The 17,557-nt window shown below is 53.0% G+C and overlaps 1 protein-coding gene across 14 annotated transcripts in view; it reads left to right on the top strand.

Moving 5' to 3' along the window:
• SLC22A23 (solute carrier family 22 member 23) overlaps positions 1-17,557 on the top strand; it is a 143,976-nt gene that overhangs the window by 86,650 nt on the left and 39,769 nt on the right. For 13 of the 14 annotated variants that reach the window (XR_016394502.1, XM_089918233.1, XM_089918231.1 and 10 more), the window contains one exon: positions 16,797-16,965. The exons of the other annotated variant lie outside the window; for it this stretch is intronic. Coding sequence is in view for 12 of the 13 variants with exons in the window: in XM_089918233.1 (XP_089774359.1) it covers positions 16,797-16,965 (169 nt within the window). In the remaining variant the exon portion in view is untranslated. The remainder of the gene's footprint in view (positions 1-16,796; positions 16,966-17,557) is intronic. 14 annotated transcript variants of the gene reach the window in all.

Here is a 17,557-nt window from a genome sequence, read left to right as displayed (position 1 = left end):
AGAGCGCGGCCTGAGGACACGTCACGCATGCGGGACCGGGAGGCTTAGCCAGGGAAGGACAGGAGAGCGGCCAGGCAGAGGCACCGGGCTGGGGAGGGCTGGCCTGTCAGGGGTGGACAGAAGGACTGGTGGCCGCGGCCTGAGCGGGGCAGGACAGGCCCCGCAGGCCCTCCTGGGCCATCTCCTGGGTAAAGCAGGAGCCCCTGGTGGAGATGAGAGGAAGAATGAGATCATCCCAGACTTGGTCCTAAAGAGGCGACTTTGGCTGAAGTGCAGCTGGGAAACTGGGAGGTGGGGAGGTCCCGAGGAGGCCCCTGTGGCTGCCCAGGCGGAGAGGGGGAAGGGACGGACTGGGGGTAGGGAGAGGTGGAGAGACGGTGGCCAGGCTGGGAGAGTGAGGATGGTGTCGAGAAGAATCACCAGGTTCCCATCCTGAGCCTGAGTGAGAGCAGATTCCACTGGTGAGAAAGAGACGCTGGGAGAGAAGCAGCTTAGGAGATGCAGAGGCCGGAGACCCGAGGCGCCTAGGGGTTCCTGCAGGGCTGGGCCCTGCCTCTATGGGAGGGGAGCCCGGGGCAGCTCAGCCCTTAGGGGGACAGCACCCAGATCCGTCAGTCCACCGGGGTCATCCAGGGCTGCTCTGGGTCAGGGACACGAGGAGTGTGAGAAGGGACCGGGCCCTCGAGACCATTCATGTCCCTTTGCGGGGGGCAGTGTAACTGCACAAAGTGGGAAGCGACTAGAGAGTGGACAGGTACATGAATTAATGGGGTCAGACCTCATGCAGCCTCAAAACCTCTCATTTGGGGGACTGTTTAACGACTTGAGGTAATGTCTACAGTGTCCTACAAAACGAGGAAAGCAAGCAGATAGCCAATTTCGTTAAGTTAATTCTCTAAAAGATTGGGAGGAAATACATTGGAATCTGAACGCCGGGCATTTGGATTATCGGTGATTCACTTAATGTATACTTTTCTGTGTCTTCAGAATTTCCCCCAGTGTCTGTGTCTTTAAGGTTGAAGGTTAAGATGTGCTAGTTCCCCCCCAGGTCCCGGGACTCCAGGCTGGATCGTGGAAGCCGGGCTACGTTCGTCCTGGGCGTCAGCAAGGGCAGAATATTTCCAGTGGGAGGGTTGGGGGAAGCAGGGGATGCTCTTGTGAGCCGTGTGGTGGGAGATTTGGAGAGCGTGATGGAGGGGGCCCTGCCTGAGCCTGAGCAGGAGGGATGGAAGAGGGTAGGACAGGACAGTCGGATCTCAGAGGGTCTGCAGGAAGGAAGCTTCCCGGACCCACAGACTGAGTTCAGGTAGGGGGACCCGCAGCCGGGGGCTGGGGTCGAGGGATGCGTAATTAACAGACGTAAGAAGTCAGGGGCACGGCTAACTTTGGGGTGGGGAGGCCCGTGATGAGTTTAGCCCCAGATGAACCGTAGTGGGTTTTAGATGCGGCAGAAACTGGCCGGCAGGGAAGCAGAGGTGGGACTTAGCTCGGAGGGCAGTGCTGGCGGGTCAGGTGGCATCCTTCACGCACAGGAGGGGAGCTGTGTCCTGTAACGCAGGGGAGCCTGTCTCTGGCTCTGAGCAGCTAGAGCAGGAGAAAGTTTCAGTGGTTCCATGCTGAACAGCCCGTGAATTGTAAGTGGAACATTTTCAATGCTGAAGGAGAAGCCAGCTTCATTACCCAACTCCTGGGGGCAGAACGGTTTGCACACAACAGTAGAAACATACTCTGCGTTCAGCTGCTCTGACCTGGGAGCTCGCACCTCACCCCGGGATACTCACAAGTCCCGCGTCTTGTCCTGCAAAAGGCACCGTGTTTGTAGGACAGTAGGCTATGTGTACTTCCCTTATAACTTAAAAGTGGGTCCTTCCCCTCTGAGAACTGTTTTCTTTGGCTGAATGAAGGCGGGCTGTACGAAGAAACACATGTCTTGGCATTCGAAACTCCCTAGCCACTGAACACCTCTGTGTGCTAATTCCCCCAGCGTCGGAGCCTGGAGTCCACTGGACTCGAGGACATAACCGAAGTGATGCTAAGTGAAAGTGTGCACAGCATCCCGGTGCAGCCGGATGTCTTGCGCGTTGGGACACATGCGCATATATTTATTGCAGGCTGAGCAGTGGACCTTTTGTGAAACACTGGATGATAAACAGCTGTTTTCTTTGTATAAAGGAAGCTTGCTCGGTGTGGGGTTTGCTCATTTCCTAATATTAAGGTTTACTGAATGACTTACCCAGGGCGGTGGCTACTTCTTTCTGCCTAGCTCCCGAACTGCCAAGAGCACAGCGTTCCTGTGCGTTTACGTCTCGGTTTCAAGGCGTCAGCAGGGGAGGGTTTTAAGAAGCTTGTCTCTGCAGTTACAGGGGCAGAAAGGGGATATTGAAGGGTTTCGTTGGAGGCATTTGTGCCTGAGGATCACGAATTTTAACATGCTTGAAGTTTGAAATTGGTTCTTTCAAGACATGCTCTCCACTTCTACCTCCAGGAAAAGGATCTTTATGCATCTGTCTGTACATTCAAATCAGTTCCCTTTAGCCTTCAGCGGATCTCCAGACATCCTGGAGTTGCTCTCAGCTGTCCCAGAAGCTTAGAACCCGTGCCGCCTGGTCCAGAGCCAGGGTCCTCACCGCGTGGTTGCCGGACACCGACGTGGGGCTCCTTTTTAACTTTCAGTAGAGCATTCACTGGGCTCGTTGAAGGGGCCCGCTGGGGCTTCCACTGTGTCTGTTGTGTTTTCTTATCTTCACTCAAAAAGAAGTGGGGAAATACGGTAAATGTAAAGATTTGACCAAGCCAAGTGTTTGGGCACACAAGTGTTTTCTAGTATTTCTTATACTTCTCCAATATACTTGAAATATTTCACAATTTAAAAATAATCTTTTAAGTTCAGTTGCCCCCTCCTTCCTCCTTACATATTCTTGAGAATGTTGGCAAAGTGTCTTTATTTCGACACTTTGACATCAGATTCTAGATCTGTGCTGTCCAGTAGAACACGTGAAATGTGGCTAGCCTAGCTCAACAACCGAATTTTTTATTTTATTTAACTTTAATTAAGTTTAAATTTAAGAAGCCTTAGGTGGTTACCGTTTTGATCAGGTACAATTCTGGAAGAAAAAGCTGTAGAAACCAGAATATTCCTCGAATGCTGTCAGAGACTGGGCTGAACACTCCAATTTGTGTTCCCATTCCTTAGCAAAAAGCTTCTTTAAAGTTAATGGATCCAGCATAAAATTTAGTGAAGAAAATAATACCCTGAATATTTATAGAATGTAGTTTTCTTCTTCTGCCATCTCGTCCCCTCCACCTGTCCTTTTCCAAATAAGATGTTTTTCTTCCTTCTTGCGTGGGAGAGCTGCTCGCTGGTCGGCACGAGTGTTTGACAATGATGAGCTCTTTGCTGGGCCTGACTCCACGCGGGTCCCCGAGGTCATCCATCAGTGTCGTGATGTTTGGAAGCAGATGGACAATTCAGGAGCAAGCTATGGGCCCTTAGACATTTGGCTGGTTGCTGAGTGTTTCATTATGTCTCAGCAGACACGGGAGTGGGCCCTCGTTGATAAGCTTAGCCGGTCTGGTTAGCGGTCTTGGTGATAAATTGAGTGAGTCTTACTGAAAAGAGGTGAACAATAGGAAGACAGCGTCTCAATGTGTGCGTGTTTGGAGGGCAGGGCTGTCTGCTTTGTTCTTAAAGGATACACCTGATGTTTAGAATCCAGAAAGTCTGGATTCAAGGTCCAGGTACTGTAAACCACGTGACCCGAGACCTGCTTGGTCACCAGCCTCTTGGGGCCACCTTGTAAAATGGGAACAGGACAAGAATGTGGTGAGGAATAAAGGCCGTGACGCAGGTGACTGTGTTTCCTAGGGAAAGGGTCCAGAATGTGCCACGTGGCATAAGGAGCCCTTTGGGCTGAAGACGTTTGAGAGTTGACAGAAGCAGGAAGAGGCTTTCTCTGCACTCCTCTTACTGCCTAAAAGCTGATCTTCTGAAAGAATTCAACTCCCATGCATCCCCTTTTATGGAAAGCTTCCTATCCCGGGGGCGGGGGGGCGCAGGTAGTGACTCCTGTCACCAGAGATGAGAAATTGCATAAACAGACTTTACTAAAGCAAACCTTACTTTCCAATAGTTTCTTTCATCTACGTAGTTGGCATTCATTTCTCACTATTTATTGCCCCTTGAAATCCTAACTCCTTCCTCATGCTGAGGTGGTGTATAAGCCCCAAATTCTAACTGCTTCTCTGAGCCACTTTCTTTGTGAGCCCCCCGCGTCCATACTTCCACAGTCAGCAGTGAACTTTGTCTTTTCTCTTGCCAATCTGCCTGTTGTCAGTTTAATTCACGGGCCCCCAGGAAGCGCACCCAAAAGGGTAGGGAAAAGGTTTCCCCGCCCCTGCAGCACTAACAGGTGAAGGTGTTATTTGTCTGATGGTAGTTTGAGACCGATGAAGAACCGCAGCAGTTTTGCTGGAGCTTGATGACAGAGGTGCATCAGCATCTCCTGGACGCCCTGCTAAACTCTGGCTTCTACCAAGGAAGCGTCTGATTCTGTAGGTTTGGACAAGGGATCCCAGGGGAGGGTGATGCAGAGGGTTAAGGGAACCGCACTCTGCGGAGCACTGCTTTTGGGAACCTCCGCGTTTAGAAGGACCACAGGCGTGGGGATGACCCAGCATGCCTCGTTCATAGTTTCTGGGACTCTACTTCCTTCTGCATTTCAGTTTTAGTAGTCGGTTGCCTAAATGAATTGAGATGTTCTTTTCAGTTTTGCTTTATCTCGATGCATGAGCTATACAGCGACTCTCTGGAGGAGTTGAGCTATGTTAAGGAGATTCATATCCTTAAAATATCACGCTGTGATGGGTTTAATTTGAAATTCAGGGTCCCATCTTAAAATGCTGATTGAACGTAAGTTTTCACACAGACATACCCAGCATTTAAACCCATATTATTTACCTGGAGGAATAAAATGCTCGGTCAGGTGTTACAAAACCTGGGTTACCTTCTTAACTCTCTTGGGCAGGTTGCTTCCTCTGTCCATGAATCAAAATACATTTAATCACTTGGACCCTAGAATTTGTTCAGGAAATGAGAGAAGTACGTGGAGATTTAAGTTATATAATTTTTTTAATCTATTAACTTTTCTTTGAAGGAACTTACATTATTTATTCTGTGTAAAGCCCATCACTCGAATTTTGATTTTTCCCAAACCAGGAATGGAGTCAGTCCTCACTAGTGATTAATTCCAAGCACAGCCCCACCCTGGCAGGAAAGCTTTGGTCGTGATAGATGATAAGTGAATAGTTCATTTGTTTTCTGCCCCTTTGCCTCTGTATCTTCTGTCAGCTTTGTCAAAGGTGGTGGCCCAGCATGACTCAGAGGTGCTGGCTAAACATGTACCCCAGACTCTGGGGTTGTTTTGTGTGACAGCATTTACATTTGATTGTCACCTGATACCACAGCAGTGACCGCCTGTGACTGCAGCTTCACATCCAAAGTGGGGTGACTTCTGTGCTTTTATGTTCTGGGCCAAAGAAAGCGGGAGAGGGAGAGAGCAAACAAAACAAAACCCCCTTGGAAGTTTCCTGGAGGTCTGACAGTCATTATACTAACAGTGAGCTAGCTTCAGGTGTGTCCTCGAAGCTTGGCCTTGAAACAGACTCTTACACCACATAAAAAGTAGGCTTTGGGAATCAAACCTTTTAAACAAACAAAAAAAATTACAATTCAGTGGCGGAACTTTTCCAAACTTTAAATCCCTTGTAGCTGACACGCCCCCTCTCAACTTGAGAGGAGGGATGCTTTCTGGGCAACTCTTCCCACGGCAGCTCACAAGGGCCCCCGGGACAGGTCGGGCTCTAGAGAGCCTCGACCTGAGGGTCCTGCTCTTTATAAAGCGCTGTCTGTCCTGAACACGCCTCCTTCAGAACCAAGAACTAGAGGGAGCCGTACAGTCCCTGACTTCACAGCAGGCCGTTTTGAACGGTATGAAACGGTCGGAGGTGTGGGTGTGATGCAAACGTCTGCGTTCACGGGGGGCATGAAAGGTGGGGTCCCGGCCGTTCACCGTTACCCTTAAAGAAGGAACATAGTGTGAAGACACTGCTTTGCTTTTCTCTTTTTTTTTTGTGGACTTTCAACCACTGCGCCACCAGGGAAGCCCAACACTGCTCTTTTAAATAGAATTACTTAGAACCTATAGTGCCTCCAGGGCCGCTTTTCCAAATGCTAAGTGTGGCCCTTCCAAATGGAGCCCATCAAAACCCACAGACAAATCTCTTGGGACCTCTCCCATCCTCGCATTCCAGGGCTGTCCTTTCCCCGTGGCCCATCCATTTCCACGAGGCCTGTGCTCTGTTGCTTGCACATTTGCTGCGACAATTGTCTTCTCCCTTTTCACGTGGGGCCTGGAAAATCTTTGCTCGCCTTTACACAACGGATCATGTAGAAAGGCCCTTCCTCTGTTTACTGTGGTTAGCATTCCCGGCACTTTGGAGGTTGCCATTCTCATGCAAAAAGTCCCCAACTTTCACAAGAGTTATAACCTTCTACAAAAGTTCATTTGTTTCGTGGTTACCCGGAACTAAAGGGGCGTTTTGCGAGAGCCTCTGCTGTGGCCATGAGCGTCTCCCGCAGCCCCGGGGCCGTTGGACCGAGTCCCTGAGCTGTTACTCGGATGTGCTGTGTCAGGCGCTGGGGCAAACGAGCCCGGCAGCTCACCTCCTGTCACCCGTCCTTCCGGCGGGGACCTGTCACCCTCTCCCGTGACAGCATGAGTGTGTTAAGTACTCAGCTCAAGACCATGAGGCAGGTACTTGGAAAATGGAAAAGTCCAGCCCATTTCAGCGCTTCTGCTCTTCCCGTTGCCGCCTCTGGGCTACCTATCTTGAATGATGCTGTTTCCGTGGGAAAGGAGCGGCCGGCAGGTGGATTCTTGCGGATGCAGTCCTTTTTAATTTTGTACAACTGCAGAGGGAGGCTGGCCTCGGGGAAGATATTCCTCAAGGTCATGAGCTGGAAAGCTGAGACTTCGCCCCTGGAGGGACGGGGCCAGGGCTTGGGAACCCGGCTGCACCTGGCGAGTGATGGTCAGTGTCTGTCCCTACCAAAGCCTGTGAGCATGGTGCCAGGTTATCACATTGAGGGGGAGGCAGGGGGAGGGGAGGGCTGGGGAAGGAATGCCGGGTTCATTTTTATCAAAATTAGGGCAATTTTTTTTTTTTTTTTTTTTGCGGTACTCGGGCCTCTCACTGTTGTGGCCTCTCCCGTTGCAGAGCACAGGCTCCGGACGCGCAGGCTCAGCGGCCACGGCTCACGGGCCCAGCCGCTCCGCGGCATGTGGGATCTTCCCGGACCGGGGCACGAACCCGCGTCCCCTGCATTGGCAGGGGGACTCTCAACCACTGCGCCACCAGCATCGGCAGGCGGACTCTCAACCACTGCGCCACCAGGGGAGCCCCTTAGTGCAGGATTTTTTGAGCATCTGCTGGGTGCTGGACGCAGTGCTGGACGTCGAAGAGACGGGTAGGAGCAGGCTTGGTTGCTGCCAGTGGCCTCTGCGACCTTCCTCTCCCCGTGAACGAAGCCAGCAGGCCGGCAGCGCGTGGCGGACCCTGGCCCCCGCCGGGTTCCGTGCGACCCAGACAGAGATTTTCTTCTAATTGAATTTGAAGGGCTTTAAACAGAGCCAGCGAGCCGTGATTCGCTGCAGGTCCACCCCTCATCCCAGGCCAGTTTGGCACGTTTCTTACCTGCCTGGCATTGGACTCTGCCAGCCCCGGTGGGTGTTCCCTGAGTTTCCTCTCATCTGAATTAGGCTGAGAGTCGAACTTCTTTGCAACTCCCGGTCTTTTAAGCCTCTGCCTGCCTTGCCCTGGGGGCACTGGAAGAGCTATTTTCCTCAGCGGGAAAGAAAGTCACACATATGGTGATGGGGAAAAAAGCAAGCACGGGGTCTCCCCAAGGCCTGCAGGCCAACAGACGTTCTAAGCTGCAGTGCGGCCTTGAGCCGCGTTCGCTTTAATACGCGGATGCTGCGAAGGGGACGTTAATATGGGATCTCAGGGCTAAGATGTGTAGGACTCTCCCCACGGTGTTCCCAGCGCTGGGCTTCGGAGCGTGGTCCCTGAACAAGCAGCACCTCCGTCACCTGGGAACTTGTTAGCAGCACAGGTTCTGGAACCCTGACCCAGACCCCCCCGAATCAGCATCTCGAGGCTGGGGCCCAGGAATGTGTATTCTGTTATCTTTAAAATTTAATGATAAAATAGTGCTACCTCCTAGGGTTATTAGAAGGATTGAATGATGTGATATTTGTCAGGTCCGCTGTAGGGCTTGTTAACACGGGGTGCCGGATGCAGCCCCAGGTACAGATGCAGCAGGTCTGGAGCAGGGCCCTAGAATTTGTGTTTTCAGCACGGTCCCAGGTGCCACTGCTGCTGGTTTGGGACCACACTCGAGAAACTTGAGAACCACGGTCCAGAGACACTGTCCCCTGTGTGGTGAGTCATCAGGAAGAACTTGGGGAGATGAGACAGGGTAGGGATGGCTGTTTTGTGTGGCGTGGTCGGGCAGAGCTTCCCTGATCCGGTGACACGTGGGCGGAGGGAGCGTGGGACATTCTGGGGAGGGTGTTCCAGGCACAGGGACAGGCAGCAGGTGCAGCAAGGAGGCCAGTGGGTGACGGGCAGGGGAAGTGGCAGATGAGGTCGGAGGGGGAAGGGGCTGGAGAACGTGTCAGGCCTCAAGTCACTGTGAAGGCCTGCTTTTGCTCTGAGCACAGTGGGAGCTCTCAGAGGTGACGTGACCTGTGAAATTACCCATCGCCTGGTGTGACTGTGGTTCCGTAGTGCTGCCTCTTCTGAATGGCCCTCCCTGGTGAATAAGAGTTCTTCGGTACAAGTATAACTCAAGGCGAAAAACAACGCGCAATGAACGACGGAATTAGAAAATCTTGCACCCCTGATGAAATCACTGATGTGGGCCTTGCCGGTCGGGGGATGTTGAAGCCAGGAGGAAGGCGTTGGTGAGCGGCTCCAGATGGGAGGCTGAGACACCACTACGTGAGTCTGTTGGTCAAGCTCAGCATCTTCCAAAGTAGTTGCCCCTCCTGGGGGGCTGCAGCAGGAAGCGCGGGCCCACCGCGAGCCATTCTTAGCGAAAATGTTGCACCTGAGTCCAGCTGGACCTTCAGGTCTAACTTACTGTTCAGAGATTGAAACAGCGAATGAAGGAACAAGTCAGCACCCCCGGGAAGTAGGTGTTCAGACAAAACCAGAGCCCTCTGGCCTCTTCAACAAGACGGCGCCCTGGGAAAGGGGATGGGGAGGGGCTTTTCTAGATTGAAGGAGACTTAGAGCCGAGTGTATGAATTTCGTTTGTACCTGCTGTTTTAAACATACACCCATAAAGAGATTTGGGGGGTAATTGAATAATCAGAGCATAGACTGGAGAATAAATAACATTAAAGAATTATCATAGATTTTGTCAGATGTGATGATGGTATTGGTCTTTATGTAAGAAAATATCCTTTTTATAGAGAGACGTCTGTGGGCTTAGAAGTGAAATGACATGATTTCAAGAATTTGATTTAGGGCTTCCCTGGTGGCGCAGTGGTTGAGAGTCCGCCTGCCGATGCAGGGGACACGAGTTCGTGCCCCGGTCTGGGAAGATCCCACATGCCGCGGAGCGGCTGGGCCCGTGAGCCGTGGCCGCTGAGCCTGCGCGTCCGGAGCCTGTGCTCCGCAACGGGAGAGGCCACAGCAGTGAGAGGCCCGCGTATCGCAAAAAAAAAAAAAAGAGAATTTGATTTTAAATATTACAGGAAACAGTGAAAGAAAAGTGGCAGAAGAACCAAGAGAAGCAAAATATTGATCATCGCTGACCCCACACATGGTCTTTGGGGATTCATTACACGATTCTGTCTTCTTGGTGAATGTATGAACTTTCAGAAGCTTTTAAAAATGCAGACATAAGAGAGACGGGAAGGTACGCAGAAGAGGCAAATGAGAAAAAAGGAAGACCTTGTTTAGAAAGACTAATTGCTAAGAATTCCTCCCTGTTTAGGACGAGTATGCTAAAGAGTGAAGTACATTTACCATTACCAGGTATTATACAGTAATGATACTGTGACCTCATGCTGAGATATATTCTATTTACCATAAACCCAACCCCTGCTTTCCTGACTGCTCGTCAAGCTCATAAAACAACAACAATGTCGACAGTGCTGTTGAAGAGAAATAAAAGTTGGGTGGTCCTCCCTGCCCGCCGACACCTGGGGAGCTGTGTGCTGCTAATGTGAGGCAGAGTTGGCAGTAACTTAGGACTGTCCCCTTGGGCCACCTTCCTCTGAGGGTTCAAATCTGCCGTCTCTGAGGACTCTGCCTGGATGCGTCATCTAATGACGCAGACATGATTGGTCAGTAAGTGCGATTTTGACCCATAGGATGGATGGTACCAAAGAAAATGAGGATTGAGGAGTGTCACTTTGGAACTGGCGGCTGGAAACCTGTGTTCTGGACCCGAAAGTCACCCTCTCTCTGTAACTGCTCCTTCACTCAGCTTGAATGAAGGTGCTCAGCAGACGCAAAGTGCAAGGATTTCAGTGGGCTTGAGGCTGTTCTGATGCTTCAAGTCCCTTCTCTCGCTGGATTTTTCCTCTCACCAAACGCTGGGAGACTGAAAGTGGGATTAATGCAAATTCTTAAGCGTGAACGTTAGTCACTGTTTTTAAACAGAAGCGCTTGCTAAGCGGAAACATCAGTGAGCGTTTAAATCCTTTTTCCTCATTTTGAGTAATTATAATGCTCGTTTAAAAGAAACATAAGGTGATAGAAAGAATTCGTTATCTGGAGAGGACACTGGGCTCACTGGCTCCTTCTGCGTAGCGGGGCTTTTTGGGCAGTGTCCTCCCCAGTAGCGCTCAGCGTGTGAATCTGTGAACCACAGTGGGCTCCCGTGTCAGACCAGCTTCTGCAGATTTACTAACCAGTCTCAGCTACCGTGACGCTCATTGATTCCATCGTAGAAATCTAAGGAAAGAGGAGCACAGGTAAAGCCACTGAACCAGACAGGAAGAGTCCATCATGAGCTTCTTCAGGTGACAGATACCTGCGTCCCCGCTGTGTGCCAGGCACCATCCCAGGCTCTGAGGAAGGGCAGTGAGCAAAGCCAAGGAGGCCTGACCTCCAGGACCTTAGATTCCGGTGGGCGCAGCCAAGAGGCCAGACCCACCAGGGACTCCTGTTGGAGACCTGCCTGCAGCCAGGCGGGTGGAGGCACCGGGGGACGGGGGCCCTAGCTTCAGTTCCTACTCGGTTCCCTCCTTAGCTGTGTGACCTTGGACAAGTCACGTAATCACTCCGCGCTTTCGGGTCCTCTTGTGGGAAACGAGCATTAAAAACAGTACCTCCGTCGGAGAGCTATGCAGATTGAGTGAGTTTAATGGATGAAAAATGCCCACCGACGTGTTTAGCCACAGTGAGGGGCAGCTGTGCCTTAGCCCAGTGCCGCAGGCCTGATGGGTAGCCCAGCAGGTAGGTGATGTGGTTCTTCTGCGTTTGAGCGTTAGATGTTCGAGTCTGTATGTCTGGCAGGCACTGGGATGTGAATTGTAGAAGATCTTTACGTTTCCATATTTTTTTATCTTCTTCTCTCTAAATGGAGGTGGTTTTAACCGTTCCGCTGGGTTGGCAGGTCCTAAATTGAGAGGAAAAGGAAGTTTTCCACGGGGAAGGTAAGACACGGAGCTGTTGTGATAACAGCAGCCTTTTACAGTCACGCCCTCAGATGCTATTTGAGTCTCCATGAGTGGCGATTTCAGGCCACTTTTTGCTATAATAAGGAATTGCAGAGTCACATGTCACAGGTCCATTTTCCGGGGTTCTGGGGGCCCCGTGTCCTCAGCCAAGGCAGTCATTAGAGAGTGGTGTGTCCCCTTCCGGGCCAGCTTGGTGAGGGCAGGGAGCAGGGAAGAGGAGGGAGGCCGGCGGGTGTCGGGGGAACGGCCAGTGAGCGCACCCCCCTTGCTGGGGAGGAGCCCGGGCCCGGGGGGGCATCAGCAGCTCGGAGGCTGGGCCGGGCCAGGCTGGAGGGAGCCGGTGCCCGAGGTGGGGGACGGCGATGCCACCCCCTTCCATTTGGCGGGGCCCCTTCCTCCTGCTTCAGGCAGTTTCTCCCCAGCGGCCCCTCAGCTCCTCGGCTGATGACAGAGGTTCTTGGGCGGATAGGGAGGGGCTCCGCGTGGAAGGACGTGAGTCTGGCCCAGTGGCCCCTGAGTGGCCTGTGCTGTGGCCGCGGGGCTGCGAGGGGCCCGGCGGCCCTTGGTGGGCTTGTCCCGTCGTGGGAATGGCCGAGCCGCTCGGCGGAGCCCTGGGCTTTGATGGATTTCTCACTCCCCGGCGGATCCAGAAGCATGTTTGGTTCTGGTGCTTGAACACAGTTTGGGGGAGACTGTCCCTTCCTGAGCCCGTCTCCCTCCTCCAGCGAGTTGAGTCCCCCCAACCCCTGTCCCAGGTGGGGTGACGTCTGGGTCCAGCCACAGTGACCCGGGTTGCGCCCCAGGGAAACCGCAGGGGCTGGCGCTTCTCGAGAAGTCGTGGGGACAGGAGCAGGGCTTGAAATCCTGCTGGGCTCGCTGGGAGCGCGTGCTGGCATCTGCGTGCAGGCTGGTTTCTTGCCAGTCCAGACTCCCCGTTTCTTTCCTGGGGACCTGGTGCAGGAGTTCGTGAGGGTGGGGGGAGGTGGGTGTGGGCTTCACAGCCCGAAGGGGAGGCAGAGGCAGCGAGAGAGGGACCGTCACCCAGAGGAGACTGTTCTTTCCACGCAGCCTCGTCAGCATCCCCTGGAGAGCAGAGGCCACCGACGTCCAAGAATCCTGTCACAGGGGCTTGTACGCCTATCGTTTTGTCGGTTCCGACCGAGTTTTGCCTAAAACCCAGGATCGTTCAGGTCCCGCATGGGAGCACTTACTTTAGTGGCGTTAGTCTCTGGGGGACGTGAGCCCACCCGGAGCCGGACCCAGACGGCCTGAGCCTGAGGTCTGTAGGGACGACAGCCTTGAATGGCGGTTGGATGTGCGTCACCTCGTGGCCGAGGAATGTTATCTACTTTGTAGGCCAGGAAGGAGCAGCACAGAGAGGCTGAGCGACTTCACCCGACGGGAAGGGGCGGGGAAGGGGTCCCACGCCTGCCGTGCGCCCACACTGGCGCCCCAGCCTCTCCCCTGCAGGGCCCACTTCCTCCTCGTTCTACGTGGATGCTGTCAACCAGCTGCATGTGTTCCCTCCTTACGGCCGACTGCCATCCAGAAAAACCTGGAGACTCATTTCAGAGCAGCTGGGAGCACTTCGAGATCCCAAGAAAACGTAGGCTCCCGGGCCTGCGGCAAGCATACACAGCTTTTTAAAAATGCATTTAAGAAAGGATAAGGGTTGAGCGCTCCTGTGCGCAGAGCTGGGATCAGACCTTCCTCGGGTAGAACCATCTACCTGCAGTCCCCACCCCGTCCCAGATGCGGGGACTTAGGACGTTCACGCTCTGATGTATTCCTTCCTCTCCTCACTTCAGAAAAGCTGACTTCTCATCATCCAAAAGGAGCATGTGATTGAAGGCAAACCCAAAGTGCCTGAGGTGCTTTGATAATTGCTTTTTCTTTTTTAAACATCCTTACAGCCACCTTCAGAACATAGTTGATTTCAGGCAGTTCGGAACGGATTCCTGGTGAGTCAAGGCAAAAGGGTCATTGTAAGTGTCATACCCGTGTCCTTACATCAAATGGCTGTGTTCTTCCATTGCCTCAGCAGGAATACTAAAATACTGTAGATCTGCTGGAATGCTCTACGTTCTTCTACCCGATGAGATAAAGCAAAATCTCTGCTAGGATTCCTAGCAAAACAGAAGCCCTGGAGAGGTCAGGAAATGATTTTACTTATTCCGCTCTCATAGACGTGTGCCTGGGAGACAAAAGCATTTCTCCTGCTGTGGGTGATGCCCACGGTTTGGGAGAATCACGGTGAGCCAGTGCTTGTCAGGGAGGCATCTGGGGGCTCTTGTTAAAACGCAGGTGTGATCCTGGGGGCCTAGGCGGGGCCTGAGGCTCTGTGTGCCTAACAAGCTCCCAGGTGACGCTGATGCTTCCCGTCCAGGTACCTGGGAGTTAGAGGATCGCTCGGGCCACTTACGGGCGAGGAAGGAGAGACCCTGTGGAAGGAGAACCACGACAAGGTCATCGTCGTCTGAGCAGTGGTCACGGGGGGAGGGTCGAGGGAGGAGGAGCCAGACTGTGGAATCCTCTGCCTGTCGAGGGGCGATGCTGCTTTGTTGCCCACAAACCTCGCCCCGGGTGTGGGAAGTGGCCTGTGATCCTCGGTGTGACAGCACGTGGTGTAGACTGACGTGTGGGATTAGACGTCCCAAAGGGGGCCTGGGGGAACGGAACGACAGCCACAGATATTTTCATACTTAAGGGCCAGGTGGAGAAGAGGAGAACCGCCAGCCCTGCACAGGGCCGGTCGAAACAGCGAACCCGACGAGGTGAAGCCATTATGCTGTCTTGACGCTCCCTCTCTGAGTGGCCAAGTGCTAAATTTTCTCATCCGATCCTAACCTGTGCCGAGCCTCAGAGCATCACACGCGCCCTGGCTGATGCCGAGTTCTGGTTCCCATAGCAGCGCATCCACTGCTTGTGCTTATTTAATACGTGAAAACTAAAGCCTGCAACTGGTAGTCTTTTCTAAAAGACCCCGATCTCTTTATTATTTTTAAGAGCGGAAATGCCAGGTGGGCGGGGGGGAAGGGGTAGTTAGGGAGTTTGGGATCGACTATATATATATATATATATATATATATATATATTTTTTTTTTTTTTTTTTTTTTTGGCGGTACGCGGGCCTCTCACTGCTGTGGCCTCTCCCGTTGCGGAGCACAGGCTCCGGACGCGCAGGCTCAGCGGCCATGGCTCACGGGCCCAGCCGCTCCACGGCATGTGGGGTCTTCCCGGACCGGGGTGTGAACCCGTGTCCCCTGCATCGGCAGGCAGACTCTCAACCACTGCGCCACCAGGGAAGCCCGGGATCGACTATATTTAAAACAGATAACCAACAAGGACCTACTGTATAGCACAGGGAGCTCTGCTCAATGTTACGTGGCAGCCTGGATGGGAGGGGAGTCTGGGGGAGAATGGGTACATGTATATGTATGTCTGGGTCCCTTTGCTGTGCACCTGACACTATCACAGCATTGTTAATCGGCTACACTCCAAAATAAAATAAAAAGTTAAAAAAAAAAGGAACGCCAGATGTGGGGTAAATACCCGAGCCCCGCTAGGAAGTGATCCTTTACGTGAACCTGGCCTGGGCGCTGAAAGGAACAGCAGCACAGTAAATGGCCGGGAGAGAACCGTTTGGTCCTATTTTCTTAATTAAATAGCAGAAGTTCTTTATTAGCAAGGCCAGGTTTCTCTGTCACGCACAGGTGGCTGGGATGCTGACCTGCTTGTCTGCGGCAGGGCAGGGGTGGAGATGCGGGCGACTGTTATTTCTTCCTTACAGATGAGCTGGTGTAGCTGTTGGCTGGCGTAGTGCGTGATCCTTGTTAATGCCGATTCCATCCTGTGGCCAGATGTAACCTGCCTGTTCCTCCCCCTCTCATCTGCTTCCCTTCTTACTGCCTTTTGACCTCTGACCTCTGCTCTGGCCTCTGGACAACCAGCAGATGGGCTGTAGCCACTGATCTACGAACAGTCTCTGGATACAGAGACGTGAGAAGTATTCCCTCCTGAGGGTCTAATTCTTTTTTAAAAAAATCATTTTAACTACGCTTTTTTTTTTAAAAAATGAAAAAAAAAGCAAGCTTTAGGGAATCCTGCAAATTGTTGAGGAAGAATAGCAAACAAATTACAGGCTCTATAGGGGGAAAATATATAAAACCCAGATGCGTTTTCTAGTATTGGGGACTTTTATTACAGGAATTCATGTAGTGGGTGTGCACTGGTTGTCACTTGGGTGCTACAATTTAAGGTTTTGTGACCATCTTTTTTTGCGCAAGGTCAAATTAAGAGCATAGATTCTTGCAAACAGGAGGAACCATGTCCTTGACATTTATTGAAGGCAGACACTGGTGTTTTTGCAGCTATGAAGGTGAATCAGACCTGCCCCTACTGGCAGAGCCGTCATCTGAAGGGGGTGCGTGGGATGCCCAGGTCACGGGGGCAGCAGAATTCTGAGAGGGAGGGGGGGCTTGGGTGAGATCCGCCCTACGTGATCCAGTCTGCTTCATGGTTTGGCTTCTGTCTTGTTCAGAAGATGGGTTGGGTGCGACTGACCTGTCTTGGTCTCACATGTGAGTGGGTTGCCTGGAACTCAGAGCTCGGGGAGCAGTGGGACGGAAGGAGGGGTGGTGAGGCGGGGGGAGCTGGGCTGGGCTTCCTGTGCCCTGTGCGGAGGTTGGGAGGGCCGCGTGGTCCAGCAGCGGAGACGGAAGGAAGGGCGGCAGAGGGAGCTCAGAGACGCCGAGAGAGCAGAAGGTATGGGGGCCGCGTGTGACACACGTGCTCTGTCTCCCCGCGAGGCAGCGTCTCCTAGTTCCTGGGCTGGCCGCTCTCCATCACAGCGTTCTTCGGCCACGACTTGCTCTGTGACCCTGAGCAATGATCTCGCTCCCTTTGCAGGGGGAGCCTCAGCTCGTCCAGCTGCACCAACGAGCATCTCAGCCTTGATGCACCACCTTGCAGCCCTTGGCCAGATGGGAAGCATGCTGGCCCGGCGCTCACGGCTCTCTTGTCCCTTCTGTGTTCCAGGCATAGAGCTCTGCCCCCCGGGAAAGCGGTTCCTGATCACAATGGTGGCGAGCTTCGTGGCCACGGCGGGGCAGCTCCTCATGCCCGGGCTGGCCGCCCTGTGCCGGGACTGGCAGGTGCTGCAGGCCCTCATCATTTGCCCCTTCCTGCCCATGCTGCTCTACTGGCCGTGAGTACCCTCCCTGCCACCCCCGGCCACCCGCGTCGCGTCCCAGGGCTGCGCCCCGGCTCGGGCCCCGCGGTCCCCAGACGTCCCGCCAGTTTCAGCTTGTGGCATTTTTAATGAGGGAATTTTCCTCTCTTTTTAAAAAAATTTCCTCTTCTAAACGTTTCATCTTGGCAAACGTTCTGACATACACAGAAGTAGACGGAGGAGTGGGGCGAGGCCTAGGCGCCCCTGCCCGGCTCCAGCCACCTACCCTCCACGGTCTGGCTGAACACACGCTTGCTGGGTGTTGGACATGACTTTTCATGACTGGGTTTGCAAAGGGCGGGGTCTCGTGTTGGGAGGGGAAATGTGTTTGGAGGTGTTCAGGAGAGATTTAGCAGAGCCACTGTCCCCTGTCTCCTCTGGGCTAGGGATGGGCAAACGCCGGCCCGCGGGCCAACTCTGGCCCACTGTCCGTTTCTGTAAATAAAGTTTTGTTGGGACACGGCTGTGCTCACGTGTTTCCACATGTATCATCTGTGACCACTTTCATGCCACGATGGCAGAGCTGAGCAGATACGACCAAGACGCTGTGGCCCTACAAAGCCGAGAA

The sequence above is a fragment of the Delphinapterus leucas genome, chromosome 10, assembly GCF_059928025.1.
Source record: "Delphinapterus leucas isolate spDelLeu-1000000601 "Yukka" chromosome 10, BTC_Dleu_Yukka2, whole genome shotgun sequence".
NCBI classification, from domain to species: Eukaryota; Metazoa; Chordata; class Mammalia; order Artiodactyla; family Monodontidae; genus Delphinapterus; species Delphinapterus leucas.
This window is presented reverse-complemented; position numbering and strand designations above follow the sequence as displayed.